The 21,085-nt window shown below is 36.8% G+C and overlaps 3 protein-coding genes across 3 annotated transcripts; 2 read left to right on the top strand and 1 right to left on the bottom strand.

The window, feature by feature from the left end:
* Positions 7,541-10,636, bottom strand: LOC18785344 (high mobility group B protein 1). Its single transcript, XM_007218446.2, has 8 exons — positions 10,437-10,636; positions 9,791-9,881; positions 9,549-9,677; positions 9,388-9,445; positions 9,228-9,272; positions 8,704-8,784; positions 8,539-8,622; positions 7,541-7,864 (listed from the first exon to the last, which is right to left on the bottom strand). The coding sequence occupies exons 2-8, from the start codon at positions 9,862-9,864 to the stop codon at positions 7,823-7,825; spliced, it is 513 nt and encodes a 170-aa protein (XP_007218508.1). The 5' UTR covers positions 9,865-9,881; positions 10,437-10,636; the 3' UTR covers positions 7,541-7,822.
* LOC18787018 (chlorophyll a-b binding protein CP29.3, chloroplastic) lies at positions 11,008-13,252 on the top strand. The gene is made up of 2 exons (XM_007218722.2): positions 11,008-11,700; positions 12,674-13,252. The coding sequence occupies exons 1-2, from the start codon at positions 11,173-11,175 to the stop codon at positions 12,992-12,994; spliced, it is 849 nt and encodes a 282-aa protein (XP_007218784.1). The 5' UTR covers positions 11,008-11,172; the 3' UTR covers positions 12,995-13,252.
* Positions 17,784-20,947, top strand: LOC18787074 (protein yippee-like). Its single transcript, XM_007220415.2, has 6 exons — positions 17,784-18,028; positions 18,238-18,358; positions 19,692-19,735; positions 20,286-20,394; positions 20,479-20,534; positions 20,627-20,947. Exons 2-6 carry the CDS (start codon positions 18,263-18,265, stop codon positions 20,709-20,711), a joined length of 390 nt encoding a protein of 129 aa, XP_007220477.1. The 5' UTR covers positions 17,784-18,028; positions 18,238-18,262; the 3' UTR covers positions 20,712-20,947.

Genomic DNA, 21,085 nt, shown 5'->3' with positions numbered 1-21,085 from the left:
ACTCGACTCAAATACAAGTTCAAGTTTATTTTTGAACGAATGTGAATAGTAGATCGCTAAATTGAAAGTTATGTATTTTCAACTTTACTTATACAAAAGAATCATTAATTACGTACAAGCATTTCATATCTTGCTTAAATTGAGGTTTAATGTTAGCAAAGAGAATGTCACGATCATGATTCATGCCTACTCTGCTCAAATGCTAATCCTGAATGTTTGATACATATGCATTAATGTAAAGCTAGCTTTCCCTTCATAATTGTTTTTTTCTTTCTTTCTTTCCAGGAGGAAGACTATTATACGCTGGAAATCAATCACAAAACCTCTTCCTTTTCATTGTCATTATCAAACCGAATTATGATTAGCAAAGATAGAAAACTATAAGTCCATCCGAATTCTCCCTCCCTCTCCCTACAAGGCATGGCTGAGGGTGAAGCCAAGGGGTGGGTCGTGAGCCCCACAAATGAAGCTTCTAAAAAGAGGAAGATAGTTTAAACATAGTAGCAACCGGCCGGCCACGTGTATACAAATAATGAGAAGTATGATGCAATTATAGGGTTTGGACTTTAAATATGAGGTGATGATAGCCACATTGCTCTCAATCCACATGGTCCCCATAACACTACATTAGGCTCTCTTTCTTTCACCCACTCGACAAGTCACAACCCCATAAAATAATGATCCCTATGAGAAAGAATCTCCCACTCACAACCCAACCCCTCCTTTCATATATATATATATTGGTATATCAAGCTTTTCATGACAGAACCCCATCATCATGCATGTGTTTGTGTTGTGCCCTTCAACTTTTTTCTTTGGTTCACTTCAACTGTACGAAACCTATAATAAAACACACATTCTTCTTCAATCCCCATTCATTAATTTGATTTTAAATCAACCCTCTGACTTCTTAAATATTTCTTTGTAGTTCTCTCTCTGCTTTTGTTTAGAGTATGCGATTCTCTTGTAATGAGGTTGTAACTCCAGTAATCAAGAGTATTTATCCCTGCCTTTGAGCGCGCATAGAGCCTTTGATTATGTCTCGACGAAAGTCCGGTTGTTGTGAATAACGTATTAAAGCAATTTCGGCTGTTTGATCAGTATTATTAGTTTACACGAAATACGTGCAGGATCATCATTAGGACCATCATACTTGCCGACCATCGATGAACCGATCGGATTAACCAACCAAAATTAGCTTCAGTCATTATATATTGAACAGAAGCAAAAGCCTCTGTAACGGTCGGACGATAATAAAAAGTCATAACAAACCCTGTAACTACTTGTACTAAAAAACAAGTAAGCGTAATTCCTCCTAGACTGCAATAATGCTAAACTAAATGATACTAATTGATTTGATGTTGTAATTGGTAAATTAATGTCCAAAATGCTGTGGAAATTATTCTTGAATGAAATCTGAGTGATTAGGTTAGAACAAGAAAGCATTAAAAAAAAAATTGAAGTCAACCCCACCCCTTAAAAGAAAAGTTACAACCCTAATCGTGAGACATTGCTCATGCAAATCATCATCAAGGGGTGGGCTTCTAGTAGATGAAAGTTGCCCCCACAACATCTCATCTCACGTGTGAGGTGACAGTAGTATATATATATTTAATATTTTAGGGTAAGCTAGTAAATAAGCGATCATGTACATATGCAGCATATTGCGTCCTTTTTCAAGGGCCCATAAGGGCAACTCCATCAACTCTACATATGTGCTAGCTACTTGGCTCGACTGGTCGCTGTAATATCCAAATTCGCACTCACTATAGTGAAGCTCAGCCACATCAATGATCTCAAGTATGGTGCTCTGCTCCTCCATCAAAACCAATCTTTTGGATCCAACATCCCAACTTGGTACGGGTCCGTGCTCTTCCCACTGGCCACCCTTATATAATTAAGTACATCAATCAATTATACAAGCAATATTCAAAATCGGAAGTTGAGATTCGAATACAAAATTTCGAATGCAATTTAACAACAAATCATTATTAAATTATGAAATTTTCTAAAATTAACGACAAACGATAGAAAATATTAAAAGAAAAACACAAGCTAGTCAGGAGAGTGAAAGGTATTGAACATGAAAATATTATTTATATTAGGTTGATTTGCCGACACTAAATATATATATATATATATTCATATAACTATAAATGGCTAAGAGGCCAAGTATTTCCATTCCATTTTACCAACCGGTTTAGTTGCTGCATATCATGCATGATGATGAAGTATGAGTTTTCAATTTGAGGTCCCGACTTTTGTTTTCTTTTTCTATCAACTTTGGGACACCGCAAGGCCAAGCATCAAGATCATATAGATGTAATTGTACTGCACCAGCTATAAAGCTACAGAGGACCACGAAATCTTATCAAATCTTGGATTCATTTATTCAAATGTAAAGGGGACCAAATAATTCATTAATTTCCATCATTTAACTCAGATTAGAGGAACACCATAATTCAAATTAGTGTGTTTTTTTTCTTCTTATTTTCCTTTGATGAACACTTGAATTTAAAATCCTCTTATTAATTATGATTAAATTAATGTTATTATTTTAAGTGTTCTTCTTCTAATTGAGAAGAAAGAAGAAAGAAGAAAGAAAAAAGAAAAAAAAAAGGTTTTTGCTCCTAAGACATCCTTTTCATGCTGAAAGTGAGATTCATATGTATAATATTTAGGGTTCCATGATGAACGTGGATCAATCAGTGAAGGTGGACTAGTATTTCCATGGTCATTTTGGATTTATATATATGCGGAGGAGAAGTATTTGTGGAAGCCCATGCGTGCAATGCAATCATTGGCCAATTCTCATCCATTAATTTCTGTGTCTGTCAGATAGCCAAGCCAAGGACATAGATGAATTGGAATTTTTCGTTGCATACCAATAATGCAAGATCGATGAGCACATCAATAATTGTCCTATTGTGACAAATCAGTAGGAATATTCAAAAGAAGTTCTTCACTCGTCAATTTCTCAATTTCATTGTTCATGTTACTTAATTTGCTACATAGATACGTGCTTAACTTTCCCATTTTTGTATTTAAGATCAAATGGAAATAGTGAACAACTTTGAAAGCCCTCGTGTTAGGTTTATATAAACGATGAAAACGTCTCTGTTTACTATCTGTTTTATTTATCAACACATATTGAGTAACGTGAAAATATCTACCTACAAATTGATGAATTCAGAACAATTCAACAATTCATACTCCAATATTTTATACAATGAAGAGTCCGGTTCGAAAGCTACCCCTTCAAGTATGGAGAGAGATGGAGAGAGAGAGGGAGGGAGAGCGGTCAGAGTCAAACTAGGGTCGGGTATAGGGCTATAGGGTAAGGTAGTCAAGGTACTGGACACGAGGTCTGAGGCACACACGTGTGGGTGTGACGAAATTACAAGATACCCTCCCTCCTCAATCTGGTGTGTTTGGAGTGTTGTGAGTGTGCACTTTTCAACGTCTGCCCAATCTCAGACACGAATGGGTGTGTCTGTCTGTCAGAAGTGCACGTGTGCCAGTCTTTATAGCATTTGGAAAATTGGAACACTGACACTCTCAGCGACTCAGATGAAGAGAGAGAGAGAGAGAGAGAGAGAGAAGATTAGATTGGGATTTGATGGATGATATTGAATTTGATCATCATGTACTTCTGGGGCAAGTTCACATGCACTCCCTATGGTTTTTGTCTGTCCGCTGCCCAAATGCCTTGCTTCTCTTCTCTCTACTTCCTCCTGGTTTTTTTTTGCCTCCAATCCATTCACAACAGCACAACCAATTTGTGCCTATGGCTTGCTTTTTCTTAAAACTTGGTCACATTAATTCAACCTTGGCCCCTTGGATTTCCATCCGATCATTTTGTTTTCCTACAATACACAAGAGAAAAGATATGCATCACCTGGTTCCTGGTCGGGATAAGGTTTAGGAATAAAACTCGAATACTTATAAATTATATTAGCAAATTTGACAACCCTTGTGTAAGTTAATTTATATAGATTTTGAAGAAGACAGTTTTTTGTTTCCTTGTATTAAAATTTTAAGCTTGAGATCTTTCTCGATTCCATTTCTACAATTAGGTGTTTAAAAATTAAAGTTTGAGTTTATTCTAATTTCAAATATATCTTATATAAGTTTGAATGAATCATTTACTATCTCCGTGACATGCAAGTCATCTACCTGTCATACCTGTAGTGTTGTGGAAAATTGTGCATCGACAATCACCGATTAAAACCAGTGTGTGCTTATATATAGAGCTATTCAACACATGGGCTCATTCATTTATGTATATTCCACATGCCAAACTTTCCAATAGTTTGGTAATTGTCTAATTTAGATAGAAACCAATCAAGTGATTGATCCTCTGTTTATACCTATGGATTAAACTAGATGATAAAAGTCTAAACGATCCTAAAAATTTGCCGTTTAAATCTCTCCTATTTGACTGATTGGTTGGTGTCCCTATCTCCCACATGTAGAGCACATGTAATATATATAATCAATAGAACATGTTCGTATCTTAGCTACTATGTCTTATCTAGCTAGGAGTGGAAAAAGGCCATGCGATTATGCAAAGAGCACACTAGGAATCTTTTGATGTTTTTTTCTTTGTATTTTTTATATTTGCCTATTAAGAATGAAAGAGAATTACAATGGATTTTGTTGAAGAAATTACAAAACGAAAGAAAAAAAAAAGGCCAACTTGAGGGGTAGTGGGGTACCCTAGTGTGACTATATTCTTTCCAAAGAAGAGATTGGAGAAAGTCAAGCATAAAAGGTGGATTGCATCAATCAAAGTTGATAGCCACACAATGTCTGGGTTACTATTTTTTTTCTTTTCCCGAAACAGTAAGAACGTAACCTTAAATGGAGATTCTTGCAATACAGAAATTCTAAAAAATTATAAATAAATAGGTACAAGCATTACAGAATAGTGAGAAATAAAATATAGAATTTGAATCTCAACTTACTTGAAGTTACAGATCAGGAGGACCCAAAACCTGCAACAATCAGTACTTCAAAAAGATCAAGCCAGAAAACAATCTCTCAAACATCTCGGAACAAGAAACACACCTGGAAGTGGAGGGGCGGGAGAATTTGCTTAATTAGTACCATTTAGATAGATATACACTGTAATTTGTAACCCATTGGAACATTACACAATTGCACAATCTTTATAAAATAATATTCCACATTCATGGTACCAAAAGCATTGGAGTCAATTCTCATTGGAGATGGATGTTTAGAAACTCCTACCCCAAAGCCCCATTAAAATATTAATGATTTTTTGTGACATTTTTTTATCTCTAAAGTAGTGGTTATTGATAAACTTGATTGACATTGTCTGCCAAATTCCCTTTGAATCTTTAGGGTTTGGTTGCTTTGTCTCTAATCAAGTGGTATTAAATCCAAAACCCCACTTATAATTCTTCCTTCCTGTCTTTAATGCCTTTGTCATTTGTGCTTAAGTACTGCAGCATTGAGGACTTTCTTCACCTCCACCAATCATTTTATAATCGACTAAGTTAATCTCTTGAGCTTAAATTCCAATAAATAATCCACCCCATCATCTTTTTTTTCACTTTGCACAGAAAGAGGTTGAAACAGCAAAAGTGAAACACGGTTAAGGTTCATCTTTTGAATTAGAGATGCTTACCTTCTTGTTTTTTGCATGAAAAATGGGGGACAAAACAAAGCTTGCCTACTATTTTCTTGTATGCTAGGAGTCTAGGAGTAGCTGGGTTCATTAGATGAATATATTGTCGGCATTTCGCTTTTCTTTTTCTCTAATTTTCTCAAAAAAAAATTATGCCAATCACATCCATTCAATAGTACCTGCCAGAACCCGGATTTGAAACCCTTTTCCCATTCGAAATTGAAACCATTTCTTGACTCCTTGGCTAGAAAGATGTTATGTACTGACCCTTTGAATTACTGTGCATTTAGTTTCAATCGCTTCTCAATCCTGATAAAATTAAAACGATACAAAGAAGATTAACAAGATTCATGCGTAAAGATGACACACAAAATTAATTTAGTAAAGTACGCCTATGCTACAACTTTTGCTAGAATTGAAGCAAAAAATTATTAGATGAGCACACGTGCGGCCAGCCGTGAATCACTGCGACAAACAAATTCCGACATGAGGAGTGGATAAAAAAGATAGTTGACAGCACTAGATCCTAGTAAATAGTAGTAAAGCACAGTAAACATGGGGTTTAGACTTTGGTGGGAACTGACATTGGAAATGATTAGTGTTGAGGATTATGCATGGAATATAATCATAGAGATTGAATTATAACACATATCATGATTGACATTATAAACAGAAAAGGAAAAGCAAATTGGTTTTTGTAGGGATTGTGGGAAGCTTTTCTTTTAATCTTTTTTTGGCTCTTCTCTTTAGCCCTCTTTGCTTTTTGGTTGATGATGATGGCACTTGTAGTCCACTCGGGGCATGTTGCATATCGTTACTTGCGACCATGTGACCATCACATTCTCACTTTCTGGCGACATGTTCCCACATCGACAGGTGTGTGAAATCATGGCTTCTCAAATTCTCCATCACCATTTTCATACACAAGTAAAAGAAAAAGAAAAACCCTAAACCCTTTTTCTGTAACTAATCTAATCTGGTTTCTTTAGCATATCCTATCTGTTTGATCAGACTAATGTAAAAGCTCAAGTATATATTTTTTTTAATAATGGCTTGGAAAGTGGTTGCCCTTTCATTTGTACTGAAAAAAAAAAGCATTACCTTTTCTATAAACCCATGTTCCTAACCATAATATTTTTTTTATTTATATTTTATGTTCGGACTCAAAATACTCATCATAGATCCTTTCATGGGTGGGTTATTACAATTTGGGCCTTTGTTGCTATATTAAATTTCATCATTTGTTGGCCCAAACTAAGCACATTCTGAAATTTGTGCATAATAGTGGCCCTCTCAATTTGGAGAAGAGAGATCTGACACCGGTTGATTTTTATTTGGTCACAGTTTGGGAAGAGGGGTTGGTGCCATTGGATGTTCGAACTTTTAGCACTTCTACCTCATTGTGCCATGACAAAGAGTAAGGGTAAGTAACAGCAAACACTATTCAACATGAATAGTGATTTTCATAGTAATTTTTTGATGCATTTCCACCAATTGCCATGGCAACTCAAAGACAACTACTATTTACATGAGATATGAGAAGAGGAATTTGTATGAATTTTAATATGAAAAGTGAAGAACATGGTTATGTATTTATAGAAAAAAAAATTCTAAATTTTTTGTGTACTTTTCTAAATTTTTTAGGTATTTAAATTAGTCATTGACGTCACACTAACATCATGCCGACATCACCTTGCTGAAGCAACATCCCAAGCAAGTTTTGCCTTCGAACTTGCCCAGTTTGGTAAGCCCACTTCTTGTCATGGCAACTTTTCCTTTGTGAGGGTTGTTTTTGGAGCCTAGGCCCTCCTCTTTTGCCATGGAGGTGTGAAAGTGCTCTTAAGACCACCGATATGCCGGCAAATTGCCCCTTGGCGTACCAGTTGATTTTATAAGCAAAAATATTTGATAGATAACTTGCACAATGATTGTTAGCAAAATAGAAGAAAATATTGTAAGATTTCATGCACGGCCAATGCGCATGCTTAAAACAGGATATATATATATATACAACAACGGTAGGGATTGGGTACATACATATATAGACGTACTGCAAGGGCTCTGCATTCCCCCTCAAATAAACAACCATATTTAACATAAGCGAAAGGCGTGTAAACACAAAGTCCCATTCCGTGGGCTTGAGATTATGGGCCAAAATAGTACCCAGTTTCAGTCTTCATCATCATCGTCATCTTCTTCTTCATCGTCTTCCTGCAATTTCAAAATTCCAATTATGTTAGGATGCTCAGAGCAACCTTCGAGACGTAAAGTATAGAGAAGACGTTTGTACTCCTATTCCACAGAAAAAGAGCATTTCTTTGATTTTTTGTGTGCACCTAATCATTTGAGTATTGCAAGCTGAAAATTCAGGCAATCCAAGGGGCAGTAGCTAGGCTGGTAATTATCCAATAGAAATCCTAAAATATCTTCTTTAGCCAGGTATCAACAACCAGAAATGGTAATAGGGCACAAATGCTTTCCAAGTTCTTGACTTGTTAGTGATTGGACTGTGATGCCAGAAAAGAATGAATACACTGAATGAATTTATAGTTTCTAGTAGGATGAACTAATTTTTGTTCGGATAAAAACAGTGAATGTCACAGCAACATAAAGTTGGGGCTGAATATCTTCAATTATGCGTTCACAGCAACATAAAACGGAGTGGATTATACAGGTTTTCTTGATAATAAAATGAGCTCATGCATTATTTCAAAACCAGGAGGTTGAACTGACAGCAACTTCAAGGCAAATTACAATGATAACAAGGGCCTTTTTTAATTATCGGATGAAAGATCAGAATGCATGCAAGATGTGAAAAGTATTAAATAAAGACTCAATGTAGCAGGCAGTAGTACAACACAAGGATTCATAGCTTCAAAGATTACCTCTCCACTCTCCTCTTCTTCATCATCCTTCACAATGGGTTTTGACCTTTCAGCTACTTCTTCTTCTTCATCATCCGTGTCCTCCTGACAGAAGACATAAGAGTCAGGAAAGCAAACATGAAGAAAGGTGAAGGGTTTGTTTCTGTTAAAGTACAGTCTATGTACCTCTTTGTTGTTGTAAGCTTTCATAAGCTTTTCATACTCTGATTTCCTTTTCGCTGCTTTAGCTTCATATGGAGCTTTCTCCTACCAATGCCAACCCAATAAGAAGATCAATTAGACAAGAAATGCAAGGGATCAATCTATTGTGAGCCAGGACTGAATCCACAGAAACAGAATTGAGCTTATAGATGCTAAGAACTTATACATCCTTTGCACAATGACTAATTAATATTGTCTAAATTTCCAACTCAGCACACAATCTAAGATGCAAAAATTCGCATTTGACGGTTCATTCCTTTTAAACGAAATCAATAGAATCGTCTATATAATTCAAATATGAAAATTTTCAGCCCCATGTAATAACAACTATGAAGTGCTCATCACCCGAATGGCAATGACTTGGCATGGATCAAACTTCCAAAGTCATAAAAAATTTATGCATAGCCAGGTCCACTGAGAGCACATTCTACTGTCCTTAATACATCACAATATTTCAGATTACTTTCAGAGGATACTATACTACTTACCGCATGAGACATAGATTTCCACTTTTCTCCTCCAGCTTTCCCCACCTTCATTTAAAGCACCCATGATTCACATCAATATCCGACTATAGATGAAATGGCTAACCAAACCAAATGTCAACACTTTCTACTAAATGGAACATAAACTATGAAAGCTGCTTACAGCCGACACAGCTTTCACATTCGGATGCTCTTGCTTGTAAATCGTTCTGAACTCTTCTCTGTGATAATTAGTTAAACAGTACGTCAGTATATCTCATCTAAGGATTCATTGAAATAGTCTAAAATGATTCCCTTCTGCATTTTATTTGGAGAGATACTTACAGAAAAACAAAGAAAGCACTAGCAGGCCTCTTTGGTTTGTTAGGGTCCTTCTTGCCCAATTTTGCATTCTTAGCAAGTTTTCGGCGGCTCTTGTCAGCCTCAATCGCTGCCTTTCGCTTTCCAACCTTTCTGAATTGAAGAAACATAAACATGACATTACCTTTCAAATAAAGCTATTTAAGTCTCAAACCCGACTACAGGCTTTAAGAAAGTCATCCATGAATACCATTTATGAAAATTACCTGTCCTCTACTACAGGCTTTAAGACTTCTTTCTTCTCCTTCCTCACAGGACCTTTGCCCTTGGAAACCTTCATTCTCAATAGACTAATTTCTGACACAACACAATTCAAATAAACATAACTGCCAACTCCAACCAGAAAAGTAAAATGAAAAATGCAATAACAGTTAAAAAAAACTAATTATTGATTTTAATGAAATTTTTGATATTTTCCTTTTCCCTTTGAGAATCTTTTAGGAGTGATCAAAGTCATGCAACCATCCAGAAATAAGTCAAATTATAGCCCTCTAATACAAGCATATTGCTACGTTTGGTTGCCGAGAAAATCCAAATCCAGGTTTCTTAACCCATAAACCCCATATTGTAACAACTGGTGATGGTTAGGTCAAACAATTCAGCTTCCAAAACTTTAATCAAGTTATGCTATTGACATGAGATAAAGTTTTCTACTTTACTTTCTCAGCAGCCAAGCAGAATTCTTACCAGATCAAAGCAATAAGACAACTGGAAAACTAGATTGAATACCCACCCAGATGTTAAATTGTCAACAAGGAAGTGAATTATATAAACATGCAGACTACAAACTTAAAAATGAAGAAAAATAATAAAATCATCTGAAGAAATAAAAAAGGGGGAAGAATCACATGCCTCTTGTTTTGCAGAGAAGGAAACGCAACAGGGGAAAAGCAGAGCAGAAGAGACTACAGAGTAAAGCAAGTTAAGCAACCCAAGACAAAAAAAGTAAAGAGATAATTGTGGGAGGTCATCATGTCCATTAGAGAGAGAGATGCCAAGAAGATATTTATTGAAGGTCAAGTAGATGACACGTGGAAACCTTTTTGGAACTATTTGTAGTTGACCATTTAAGAATATATATGAAAAATTTTATGCTACATGTAGATGACACAGTCATACACATACATACAGCAAGCTGACTGGATGGGTTTTGGATTGGTTAGCAGCAAAAGCACAGTCAAAGTTTTATCTACCAAAGACAAAGTCAGAGTAAACAAAAATGCACAGTGAGAAGTGTTGAGACACTTGCTATTGTCACCAACATAGAAGCTCATACTTACATGATAAAAATAGTAATTTTTTGTGGTAAAATATACATTGCATGGGCAGTAAAAGTAGAAAACAGAGGACCACCACCCATAAAAAGAAAATAAATTGAAGAAAAGAAAGAGGTGAAGCAAACATATCCCACAGCTACCTGATATCCAAGAGATAAGGCTTTGGCAAAGGTAAGGCCTAAATTAATCATTCACATTTTCAAATCCTTCACAAAATACAAATCCCACACTATTATTTATTTTTCACATTTATATAAACACACTCACCAGTCCCACCCCCACTCTGCTCCAATTTCACACCCAACTAAGGCATGGCCACCACCACAGCCGCTGTCACTACCTACTTCTTCGGAGCCCGCCTCCCAAACCCCGGACCCAGTTTCGGGAGATTCCAAGCCCGATTCGGAAACTTCGGCGGCTTCAGCTTAGGCACCAAGAAGTCACCGCCACCTCCACCACCAAAACAAAAGCAGAAATTTGACGACGGGGAACGACCCGTATGGTTCCCGGGTGCCGAACCGCCCGAGTGGCTCGACGGGTCGCTGGTCGGGGACCGGGGGTTCGATCCGTTCGGGCTCGGGAAGCCCGCGGAGTACTTGCAGTTCGATTACGACGGGCTGGACCAGAACTTGGCGAAGAATGTGGCGGGTGATGTGATCGGGACCCGGATCGAGACGGCAGAGGTGAATCCGACGCCGTTTCAGCCGTACTCGGAGGTGTTTGGGCTGCAGAGGTTCCGAGAGTGCGAGCTGATTCATGGGAGATGGGCGATGTTGGGTGCGCTTGGCGCTCTTGCTGTCGAGGGCCTCACTGGGGTTGCATGGCAGGACGCTGGCAAGGTAATATAATTATTCTTTAATTATTGATCAATTATTAAATGTGAATTTTCGTGTTTATGTTTAATTTTCTCAAGCACTTGTTTAAGTTTTAATTTTTTACGTTCCTCAAATTAAATTTTCATTAATCTGATGGTTGTTTAGTATTATTAAGATCGAGCGCAGTGCAATGTGCTTGCTTAGCTTAGCTTAATACGCATATTGCACGTAAATCAAATAGTATGAAAAATAAAGTTAAGAGTAGAATGAAAATGGTAGTAGGCCTTTTTGTATAAGATAATACCAATATCATGAATGAATAACATAAGAAAAATACTTGTAGCTTGAGAGTATTTAAACATATATAGCTTAGATTTGTATCCAAATTCTTTTTTCATCGATACAATATATGTGTATAACAAAAAATAATAACGAAGTATAAATAGAAAATCTTTCTCGATTGAAAAAACCTTAAAAAAAAAAAAATCATTATAGTATACAATCTTTGAGAATGGAGTGGATAGAGATAAAGATGTGTGTAGAAGTAGAAGTAATATTTGCCTCACTGTCCATCCCCATTGAAGTTGTATATTTATTTATTTAAATTTGAAGGACACATAGGCCGTATCTTGTATTTTGTATGTATGTAAGGAGGTACGTGAATATAAGCAGCCACAGTTTTTTGGTGATCGTGTCTTCTTATTATCCATGCGAAAAAACATGGTGGCCCTAACTCCTAAGGTAAGGTCCTTATTGACGATGAATTTGGTGATAGCAATGATGAAAATGATGGCCAAAGAGATCACGCCAAAATTCATTTTTGTTCTCTACCTCGCTTTAATTTATTTACTTACTTGCCCATTAGACCCAAAGATTACACAAATTAATATATCTACAAAGAAGAGAGAGATTCGAATTTGAATGCAATGGAATAGGCTCACTGTCTCGACTAACTAGTTAAAAATGTTATAATTTGATTATTGTCGTTTAAAAACAGGTTGAACTGATTGAAGGATCATCATACCTTGGGCTTCCCCTTCCCTTTTCCATAACCACTTTGATTTGGATCGAAGTGTTGGTGATTGGGTACATTGAGTTCCAGAGGAATGCTGAGCTGGACCCAGAGAAAAGGCTGTACCCGGGTGGCAAGTTCTTTGACCCACTGGGCCTGGCCTCTGACCCGGAAGAGAAGGAGAGGCTTCAATTGGCTGAGATCAAGCATGCCCGTCTTGCCATGGTGGTCTTCCTCATTTTTGGCATCCAAGCTGCTGTGACAGGGAAGGGCCCTGTCAGTTTTGTGGCAACCTTTAACAAATAAACTTTCAAAATAATAAACAACCCACTTTCGTCCACAAAAATCACGATCTTTTCATTCATTCTCTTCCTCTCTACCCAAAGACTACGAGTGCCCTCCTCACTTCTCTTTTGTATATTCCTATAATGTTTAATTAATTGCTGTATTAGGTGTCTGCACCTCTATACTCTTGTTGCTTTCATGTCTTAAATAAGGTGTTTATAAATGTATAATGGAAAAAAGAAGAAGGGGAAAATCAGATTGTAACATTATTATTAGTAACTCACACTTCAGTATTTAAAAAAAAAACAAGGAATAAAAATGTGTAACATGTGTGAAGCTATCAGCCTATGAGCATGACAGCATTCTTTACACGAAAGTCCAAAATGAGGCTACATCTCATATTTAAAAGAGGGCCCAACAAGTTGATGAGCATTTATTGGGCAGTGGGTTCAAGGACTTATGGATTTTTAGCACTATAATGAGGGGCTTTTATATGTTGAGGGGTTAGAGCATTTTCATTTATTTGTCATGATAAAAGATAAGAGTTTTTATTCAAAAAAAAGAAAAAGTAAGGGAAAGTAAGGGTTATATTATTCATGTGAATAGGATTTGCCCTAGCATTTTTATTTTTATTTTTTTATTGCTTTTTACTTATTGCCATGACAATCCAAGGACAATTACTATTTATATGGGATTAATTTTATTTATATGTATGATATCAATTTTTTTCTTCACTGACATCATTGCCCTCAAACAATAGCTCGGACTGATCTTGCTTGCGGACCTGCCCAGTCTTGGTGGAGCCCACCTCTTGCATGGGCTGGATTTGCTTGGTGGGATGTGTTTTGCCACTGAAAGTGCTCTTATAATGAGGGGGTAAAATCCAGCAGTCCAATAATAAGTATGCACTTAATCGGACGACTATTAACGACCCCCTCATTATTTCCCCTAACTATTACCCCTCATTGTAGCCTCTTAGTGCTTATTGTAGGTTCAAGGACTTGTACAATGACAAATAAAAATAGGGGAGTACGTCGATTCGAAACCAATACAATTTAGTCAATTCGCATCTGATCCAATATAGATTGGATTGTGATTTTTTCAATCCGATTCATCATATTAGATGTTTAAGTCCAATTCGATCTGATTATTGGATTGGATTGGATTGGATTGGATGATTGGTTTTGATTATGAAAAAAGACTAATGAAATATTAAACATTTATCATTAGGTTTAATCTACAAACATATTAATAGGCATAAATGTAAAATAAAAATAAAATTATAGAGAAAATTATTTTGATTATATAATATATTAAATATAAATCCATTAAATGAATTAAGATAGTCATAACTTTTCAAATACAAATACCTATAAGAGCAAAATAAGCATAAAACTAATTAGATTGGATTGGATTGGATTTTCATGAGCAAATTCAACATCCGATCTAATCATGTTGATTTTAAAAATTAGGAATCCAATTCAATTCGCCAAATTATCGAAACCGTTTGAAATTAAATTGAATTGGATTGAATCAGTTAATTTGAATGAATTGGATTAAATCTTGTACACCCCTAGTGAATAAGAGGAAGCTTACCTTCTATGAAGCTATCACCTTGTTCACCCATTTGATATTTGCTCATGTGATGGTAGGGTAAAGTTCCCCATTGTCTCGAAAATCATTGAGTAGTCAACAAATCAACTTTCTTTTGTGTGCGAGCGTGCTATTGCTAGCAATGAAAATCCTAGCAGACTTCTTAAAAATAGATAACTTGCGCCCCCCAAGTTACTGATTTATAAACAAGCGATTGTGAATTTGGGTGAGGAATATCTCCCAAGTAAGTTCTTTTCTTGCCTCAGACTGGTGAGGAATTCACAATTTTTCACAGTACAAACTGGTAGTTTTTGTCAGAATAAATGATAAGAAAGTGAACTGTTTTTAGGATGAACTGACTTTTATAAAGCCCAAAAAGGGAAAACCAACTCTAAAAAAGACAAAAAGAGGGATGGACTTCCATTTCTGCCTGGATCGATGATTCTGATTCGGGTTAGATTGGGTAAGTCTGTACTAGACTGGACTGTCAACAACTTCAACTGTCAAGTTTCAGCTGTAAATCGATACCAACATTCGAGTTTGGCAGAGCTTTAATATATTTCAAGCCCTGGAAAGCTTTTTGAACTGGCATAATTGGGACCTTTTCAATCTGGAAGGGGCATAAGTGACTGGACTTGATGATTACTGAGTTGGAACTGCACTGTGGTACTTGTTCTGCTTGATCAGGGCTCTTCATAAATTTGTTGAAGTTTTCATATTTGTAAAACCCAAACTCTACTTGATTTGGCTTATGCTGAACCAAATTTGTAACGAGAGAAATCTCATTTTGAATGACTTATTTGTCTAAGTCTGAACTGAAGTTGGAGATTTTGATTTGTAGCTGGCTTCTTTCTTGTGGCTCAACGAGCTTTTGGTTGCTCAGTGTTTAGAAGTTTTTTGAGATCAAGAAATCATTTTGAGTTTTTATTTTTGATTGATTTTTTGGTTGTCCTTTGATCTGTTCACCTCCTCTCATATTTATAGAAAATGCTGGAGTGGGTATTTTAATCTTTTAATAATGGACGGCAAAATTTTCTAAGAGAAAGATCTTTTATTTTAAATGCAAAGAAAAAGGGAAGTTATCTTGTTCTTGCAGAGAAGAACCATCAATAATCAATTTCCATGGATGTTTTTTTCTTGCTTTTCTGAAAGAAAGACCAACTCTTCTTTGTTATCTGTTTGTTCTTGGTAAAGAGAAAGAACACAATTTGACGTGATGGTCAGTTTGCTTTTCTTGTTTGAACAACTCCCTTGCTCCCCACTTATCTCTTGAGATTGTAGTTTGCTTATCTCTTGGAAAGATTGTCACATCCCGGGATCGGCTCCGCGCTTTGGGCCCCTCCTCTCTGGCCCGTACAGTTTTGTTTCTGGGAGCTCACGAGCAACTTCCCAGTGGGTCACCCATCCTAGGATTGCTCTAGCCCCCAACTCGCTTAACTTCGGAGTTCCTACGACTCCGAAGCCAGTGAGCTCCCAAAAGGCCTCGTGCTAGATGGATGCGGGTGTGCACATATAAGGCACATCACCCCCTCTCCGTTGGTTGATGTGGGATCTTACAATCCACCCCCCTTAAGGGCCCGACGTCCTCGTCGGCACACTCGCACCACATGGCAGAGTGGCTCTGATACCAAATTGTCACATCCCGGGATCGGCTCCGCCGTAGCACGATATTGTCCGCTTTGGGCCCCTCCTCTCTGGCCCGCACGGTTTTGTTTCTGGGAGCTCACGAGCAACTTCCCAGTGGGTCACCCATCCTGGGATTGCTCTAGCTCCCAACTCGCTTAACTTCGGAGTTCCTACGACTCCGAAGCCAGTGAGCTCCCAAAAGGCCTCGTGCTAAATGGATGCGGGTGTGCATATATAAGGCACATCACCCCCTCTCCGTTGGTTGATGTGGGATCTTACAAAGATTACCTGCTCTGATGCCGAATTATATACAAAAGGATTCTGATCTTTTAGCCGCAGAGTTTCAAAGAAGTCTTTCTGCTAATGACCTGCTTTTATTAATTCCCAATCAACTTTCTTGTGATAGTTGAAATTGTTGACTTTCCAAAAAATCTGCTGATCTTGTACTCTGAGTTTTGAGATGAATGATGAGTATTTAGATGCTGGGCCCAATCCAATTCTTTTATTGATCTGTTCTAGTGGTCAATTGCCATTTAATTTGGCATTTTTTACAACTCTGCCATTTCGTAAAAGACGTGAGCCTCTGATATAGTTTTGGGTTTTTTTTTTTTTTTTTTTGAATCAAAGCTCAGTCCTCTGTTCTTTTCTGTTTTGTGAGTCTTTCTTTGCCTAGATGGACTTGCGTGTGAATTTCTTTTTTTCCCAAACACACCTAAACTCCAATCATCTGTACAGTGAATTGATTTCTTATTCATAATATAATAAAGCAGTTGGTTAAGATTTGACAATCTATGTATAACCATTTCTTTGCAATTTTAGTGGGTGCTAGATGCCTAAAAGTATCTCATCAGCATAGAGTATAAAAATGCCCAATGGGGTCGGCTTTGTTAATGTGTGTCACACTCCCACCCACCCTCTCTCCTCCTCTCCAATAATAGCATATAAATAACTTGATAAAGGGGTCCAAATTTGGTTTCCACTACCCTTGGAGTTTTGCAAGCCTCACTCAACACATTCGAATCTAATTACCCCTTTTAACTTATTTTTATTTGGAGAAGCTTAAATAAAACTAAACTAACTAGGTATAGCTTGAAAAATATGACTCAAATCTTGGGTAGGTACCAATTTGAATTTGTCTTCCTCAAGTTATGAAGGGCCTTTGGGAGATGGCAACACGTTTCTCTTTTGAAAAGCTTGATGCGCCGTTTCTAAAACAGAGAAAATGGAAAAGCTTGTTTACCACTCTTTCTTGCAAGAAATTAATGTCAAAAGTTTCTTGACACACGAGACGAGGATTAAACAAGTTAGCAGACGAGATTAAACAGGTTGTTCGCTCGGTAAGAAAAGTTAAAAAAAACCATAACAATTAGTGCTGGCGATCATGATAAGGAAGAACAGCTTATATTGCAAGTGTCCACGTGATTGACGCGTTCTTAGAGACCCCTTTTTCTAAGCAGTATCATTCATTTGTCTGTGAAGCATAAGCATTACCTAACCAAAACAATAATGCAGATAATTTCAGTTTTCTATATAACCAAAACATACATGAAATGGAAAAAATGCGTTGATGTAATTCTAAATATGCAGAAAACAGAGGTGACCATTGCAAAACCAACAAAACTATGAATACGAATTTATTTTTTCAACAAAGCAAAAAAAGAAGAGAGGCTATTTTATTGCATAAAGGGCCATAAAAAAAAAATAAAAAAACCGTAGTATACACGTCTTGTCTGGTTGCCACTGTAACATAAAAGTGGTATTATTTGTGAAAATGTGATAGCTCAGGTCCACATTTCTTGCAACTACAGACTGCACCAGAAACAATAAGAGGCAAAGGTAAATAAATATTCAAGCAATTCTCTCCCTGTCTTTCTCTTTTTCCTTTCTTGCATCTGCCTTTTCTTTCTCTGTTGGCTTTGTTTTCCATTTCTTCTCGCGCAGTAGATTCATCTCTTCCGTATCAATCTTCTTTTGGGTTTTCTTTGATTTTAACGACGACCCTTTATCTGAATCTTCATTTTGTCTTCTAATTTTTGCTGGTTAAGAAAATTTTGGGTGCATAGTGGAGGCATGGGGAGGTTGTTTGTGCAGAGTCTTGAGGGGAAGATCTATAGCTGCAAGCACTGCCGAACCCACCTAGCTCTTTGTCAGGATATAGTTTCCAAGGTTGTTAATTTGATCTCTCTCCAGCTTTGATCAGTCAAAGTATTCTTTTCTGTGATATTCTGCTTAAATTTTTATACGGGTATTGATGAATTGTTGCCTGTTTCTGTTTTTTTTTTTCCCTTGGAAGATAATATGTATGCTGTTTGATGGTATCCTGGGTCGAAGACTCAAATGTATTAGTTAGTCTGCTTTTGTGATGATGAATTTATGTTCCTTTAGTTACTCTTGGAAGTTGGTTTTGTCTAACTTGAACTGTAAGGCAGCGTTAATGTGATAAAAAGAGGGTTAATTTGGTGTTTGATAATCATTAGCACAAGATCTCATTAAGTATGTAGTTGATTCCCTTATTGTTTCTCATAGTTCTTAAATGGTAATTGCTTTTTTTTTTTTTTTTTTTTTGGTGAGCTTGATAGTTAGATTTGTGTTGAATATTTAATTACCGCGTTCACAGTAGCGTATCTGTTAGTTGAAATTTATTGATTAATGAGGTAAGGGATGTTATTAAGGCATTTGGATCCTATATCATAAGGTAGAACTTGTATCCAGGACAAAAATAATGCTGCATTAATTATTTCACTTGCGGGAATGCAAAAAGGACTTGATACTAGTTTTTAATGAAGAGGACAGCTAGAACTAAATTGAAGCCTTATCCTCTTTTCAACTGAGAGAGGACATGGTGGCTTATGATATAGCTGTTAGAATTTGGGGTATTTCCCAGTCCTCTCTGAGGGCCATGCTACTGGAAAGAGATTATCCAGTATGCCCAGTTTGGTCACGTCACATGTGAGATGGTGTTTATGGTTGGCTGCTACACTTACTCGAATTCTTTCATCAAGTAGTATGAAATCTGCAAAAAAATTCTTGTTCATTGCTTTCAAGTGCGTCTTTAATTCCATGGGTGCTTCTCAAACTTACCAAGCACAAATAGATCATGGCCTTCAGTTTTGGCACGTTTTCTTTTAGCTTTGATCAAACTCGTGACACATAGCTTTGGACTCTTTGTGTCCAGCTGACAAAACTAGTTTTAGAAGATTTGTCCATGAATGAGTGTACCTATAATTTAAAATAAGGTAGGGCTCTAAGTAGAGTGAAATGACAGATGGTACTAGTCTGTGCTATCTTTAATTTTTAGATAAGGAGGTAGAAGAAGATGACGGTTAGGATTTATTTTGATAATCATTCAGTATTATTAAGGCTTGTTCTGTTTCTTCTTTGATGTAGTTGCCACTTCTTTTTCCCTTTTCATTTGGAGTGTCCAACAAATGTTGATTGGTAGTTTTATTGGAATGGAAGCACATTGTCTGACTACATGTTTTGCCTGTGTTTCATTCAGTCTTTCCACAGCAGGCATGGGAAGGCTTATCTCTTCAGTAAGGTGTAAGTTTTTCTTGATATTTGGACATCATTTCCTTGTCTGATGCTGAGACTAGATCCACTGGAGAATACTTTATGTAAACCAGCAACCCTTACCGAACTTAGCCGATACCAGATGGAAGTTACAGATGCTGGAATAGTAAAAGAATATCCTGTTTATGTTTTTACACATGATCAAGACACAAAGCATGTCTCAAGCTCATCCTAGAATTTGATTTATTAGAAACATTAATTGATTGCATGTGTGCTTTATTGATTATACAGCACTGGTCAGTTTCGGTTTCACTGAATTTTACAAGAGAGCTGCCATCAATAGCTTCAAACACTCAGTCTCTTACTCTTAATTTTCATTTGTAGCCTGTCAAATTATGCCTGAACACAGCAGAAAGTCAAATGAAATGATGTGATATTGCAGTCTGAAATAGGATAATCTTTGATAATCATCATGGGCATTCTCATTTGCAAGCTCACTCAACAAGATTTGTCATTAAGCAGTATATGATTGCAATGAGTTGCTTTTAGATATGTGATTCGCATCTCCAATCATTTACAGAGTGAACGTAACCTCCGGAGAGAGAGAAGAGAGAATGATGATGACAGGGTTGCACACTGTTGCCGACATTTTTTGTGTTGGATGTGGATCAATAGTGGGGTGGAAATATGTAAGATTATGAGGCATGAATAGAATTGTCATTATTTACGTATACTTGTTTTCTGCTGTTATTGGTTTTGATGTTTTCTTTCAGGAGACTGCCCACGAAAAGAGCCAGAAGTACAAGGAAGGAAAATCCGTACTTGAGCGGTCAGTAGTAGAGTCATATGGAGAAACAAAATTTGAAATCCAATCTAATTCAGTTCAGTAAAAATAAGGTTGTGAGTTTCATTCTTGAGCAGGGTTAAGATGTCGGGGCCTGACGGGAGCAATTATTGGGTCAGTCATGAAGCACAAGTTGGAAGCAGTGATGCAGATGATGTTTGATGGTTACCCTTTTTCACATTCAATTGTACATTCTTTGAATCTCATCCTTCTTCTTCTTCTTCTACTCATGTGAATTATTAAGCTCTTAATTCCTCATTTCGGCAACTATCTGAACTTGCCTTCAATAACATCTAAATGTAAACATTTGACTGTGTTCAAATTCGATTCAGTTTGCTCTTAATGTAGCCTCTTTTCAAAATAATACATCTGGTTCCAAATTATGTTTGTTCTTAAAAGGTCTGTGTTGTAAAAGGAACTCTTTTTTTTAAAAAAATTTGGTTAACAGTTGTGTGATGGAAGCACTGGTGTTGCAAATTGCAATATTGCCATCATTCGAAACTATTCCCAACAATATGGCGGGAAAAAAAGAGAAA

The sequence above is a fragment of the Prunus persica genome, chromosome G2 (assembly GCF_000346465.2).
Source record: "Prunus persica cultivar Lovell chromosome G2, Prunus_persica_NCBIv2, whole genome shotgun sequence".
Lineage (NCBI taxonomy): Eukaryota > Viridiplantae > Streptophyta > Magnoliopsida > Rosales > Rosaceae > Prunus > Prunus persica.
Note: the sequence above shows the minus strand (reverse complement) of the source record. Positions and strands in the feature narration are given on the sequence as shown.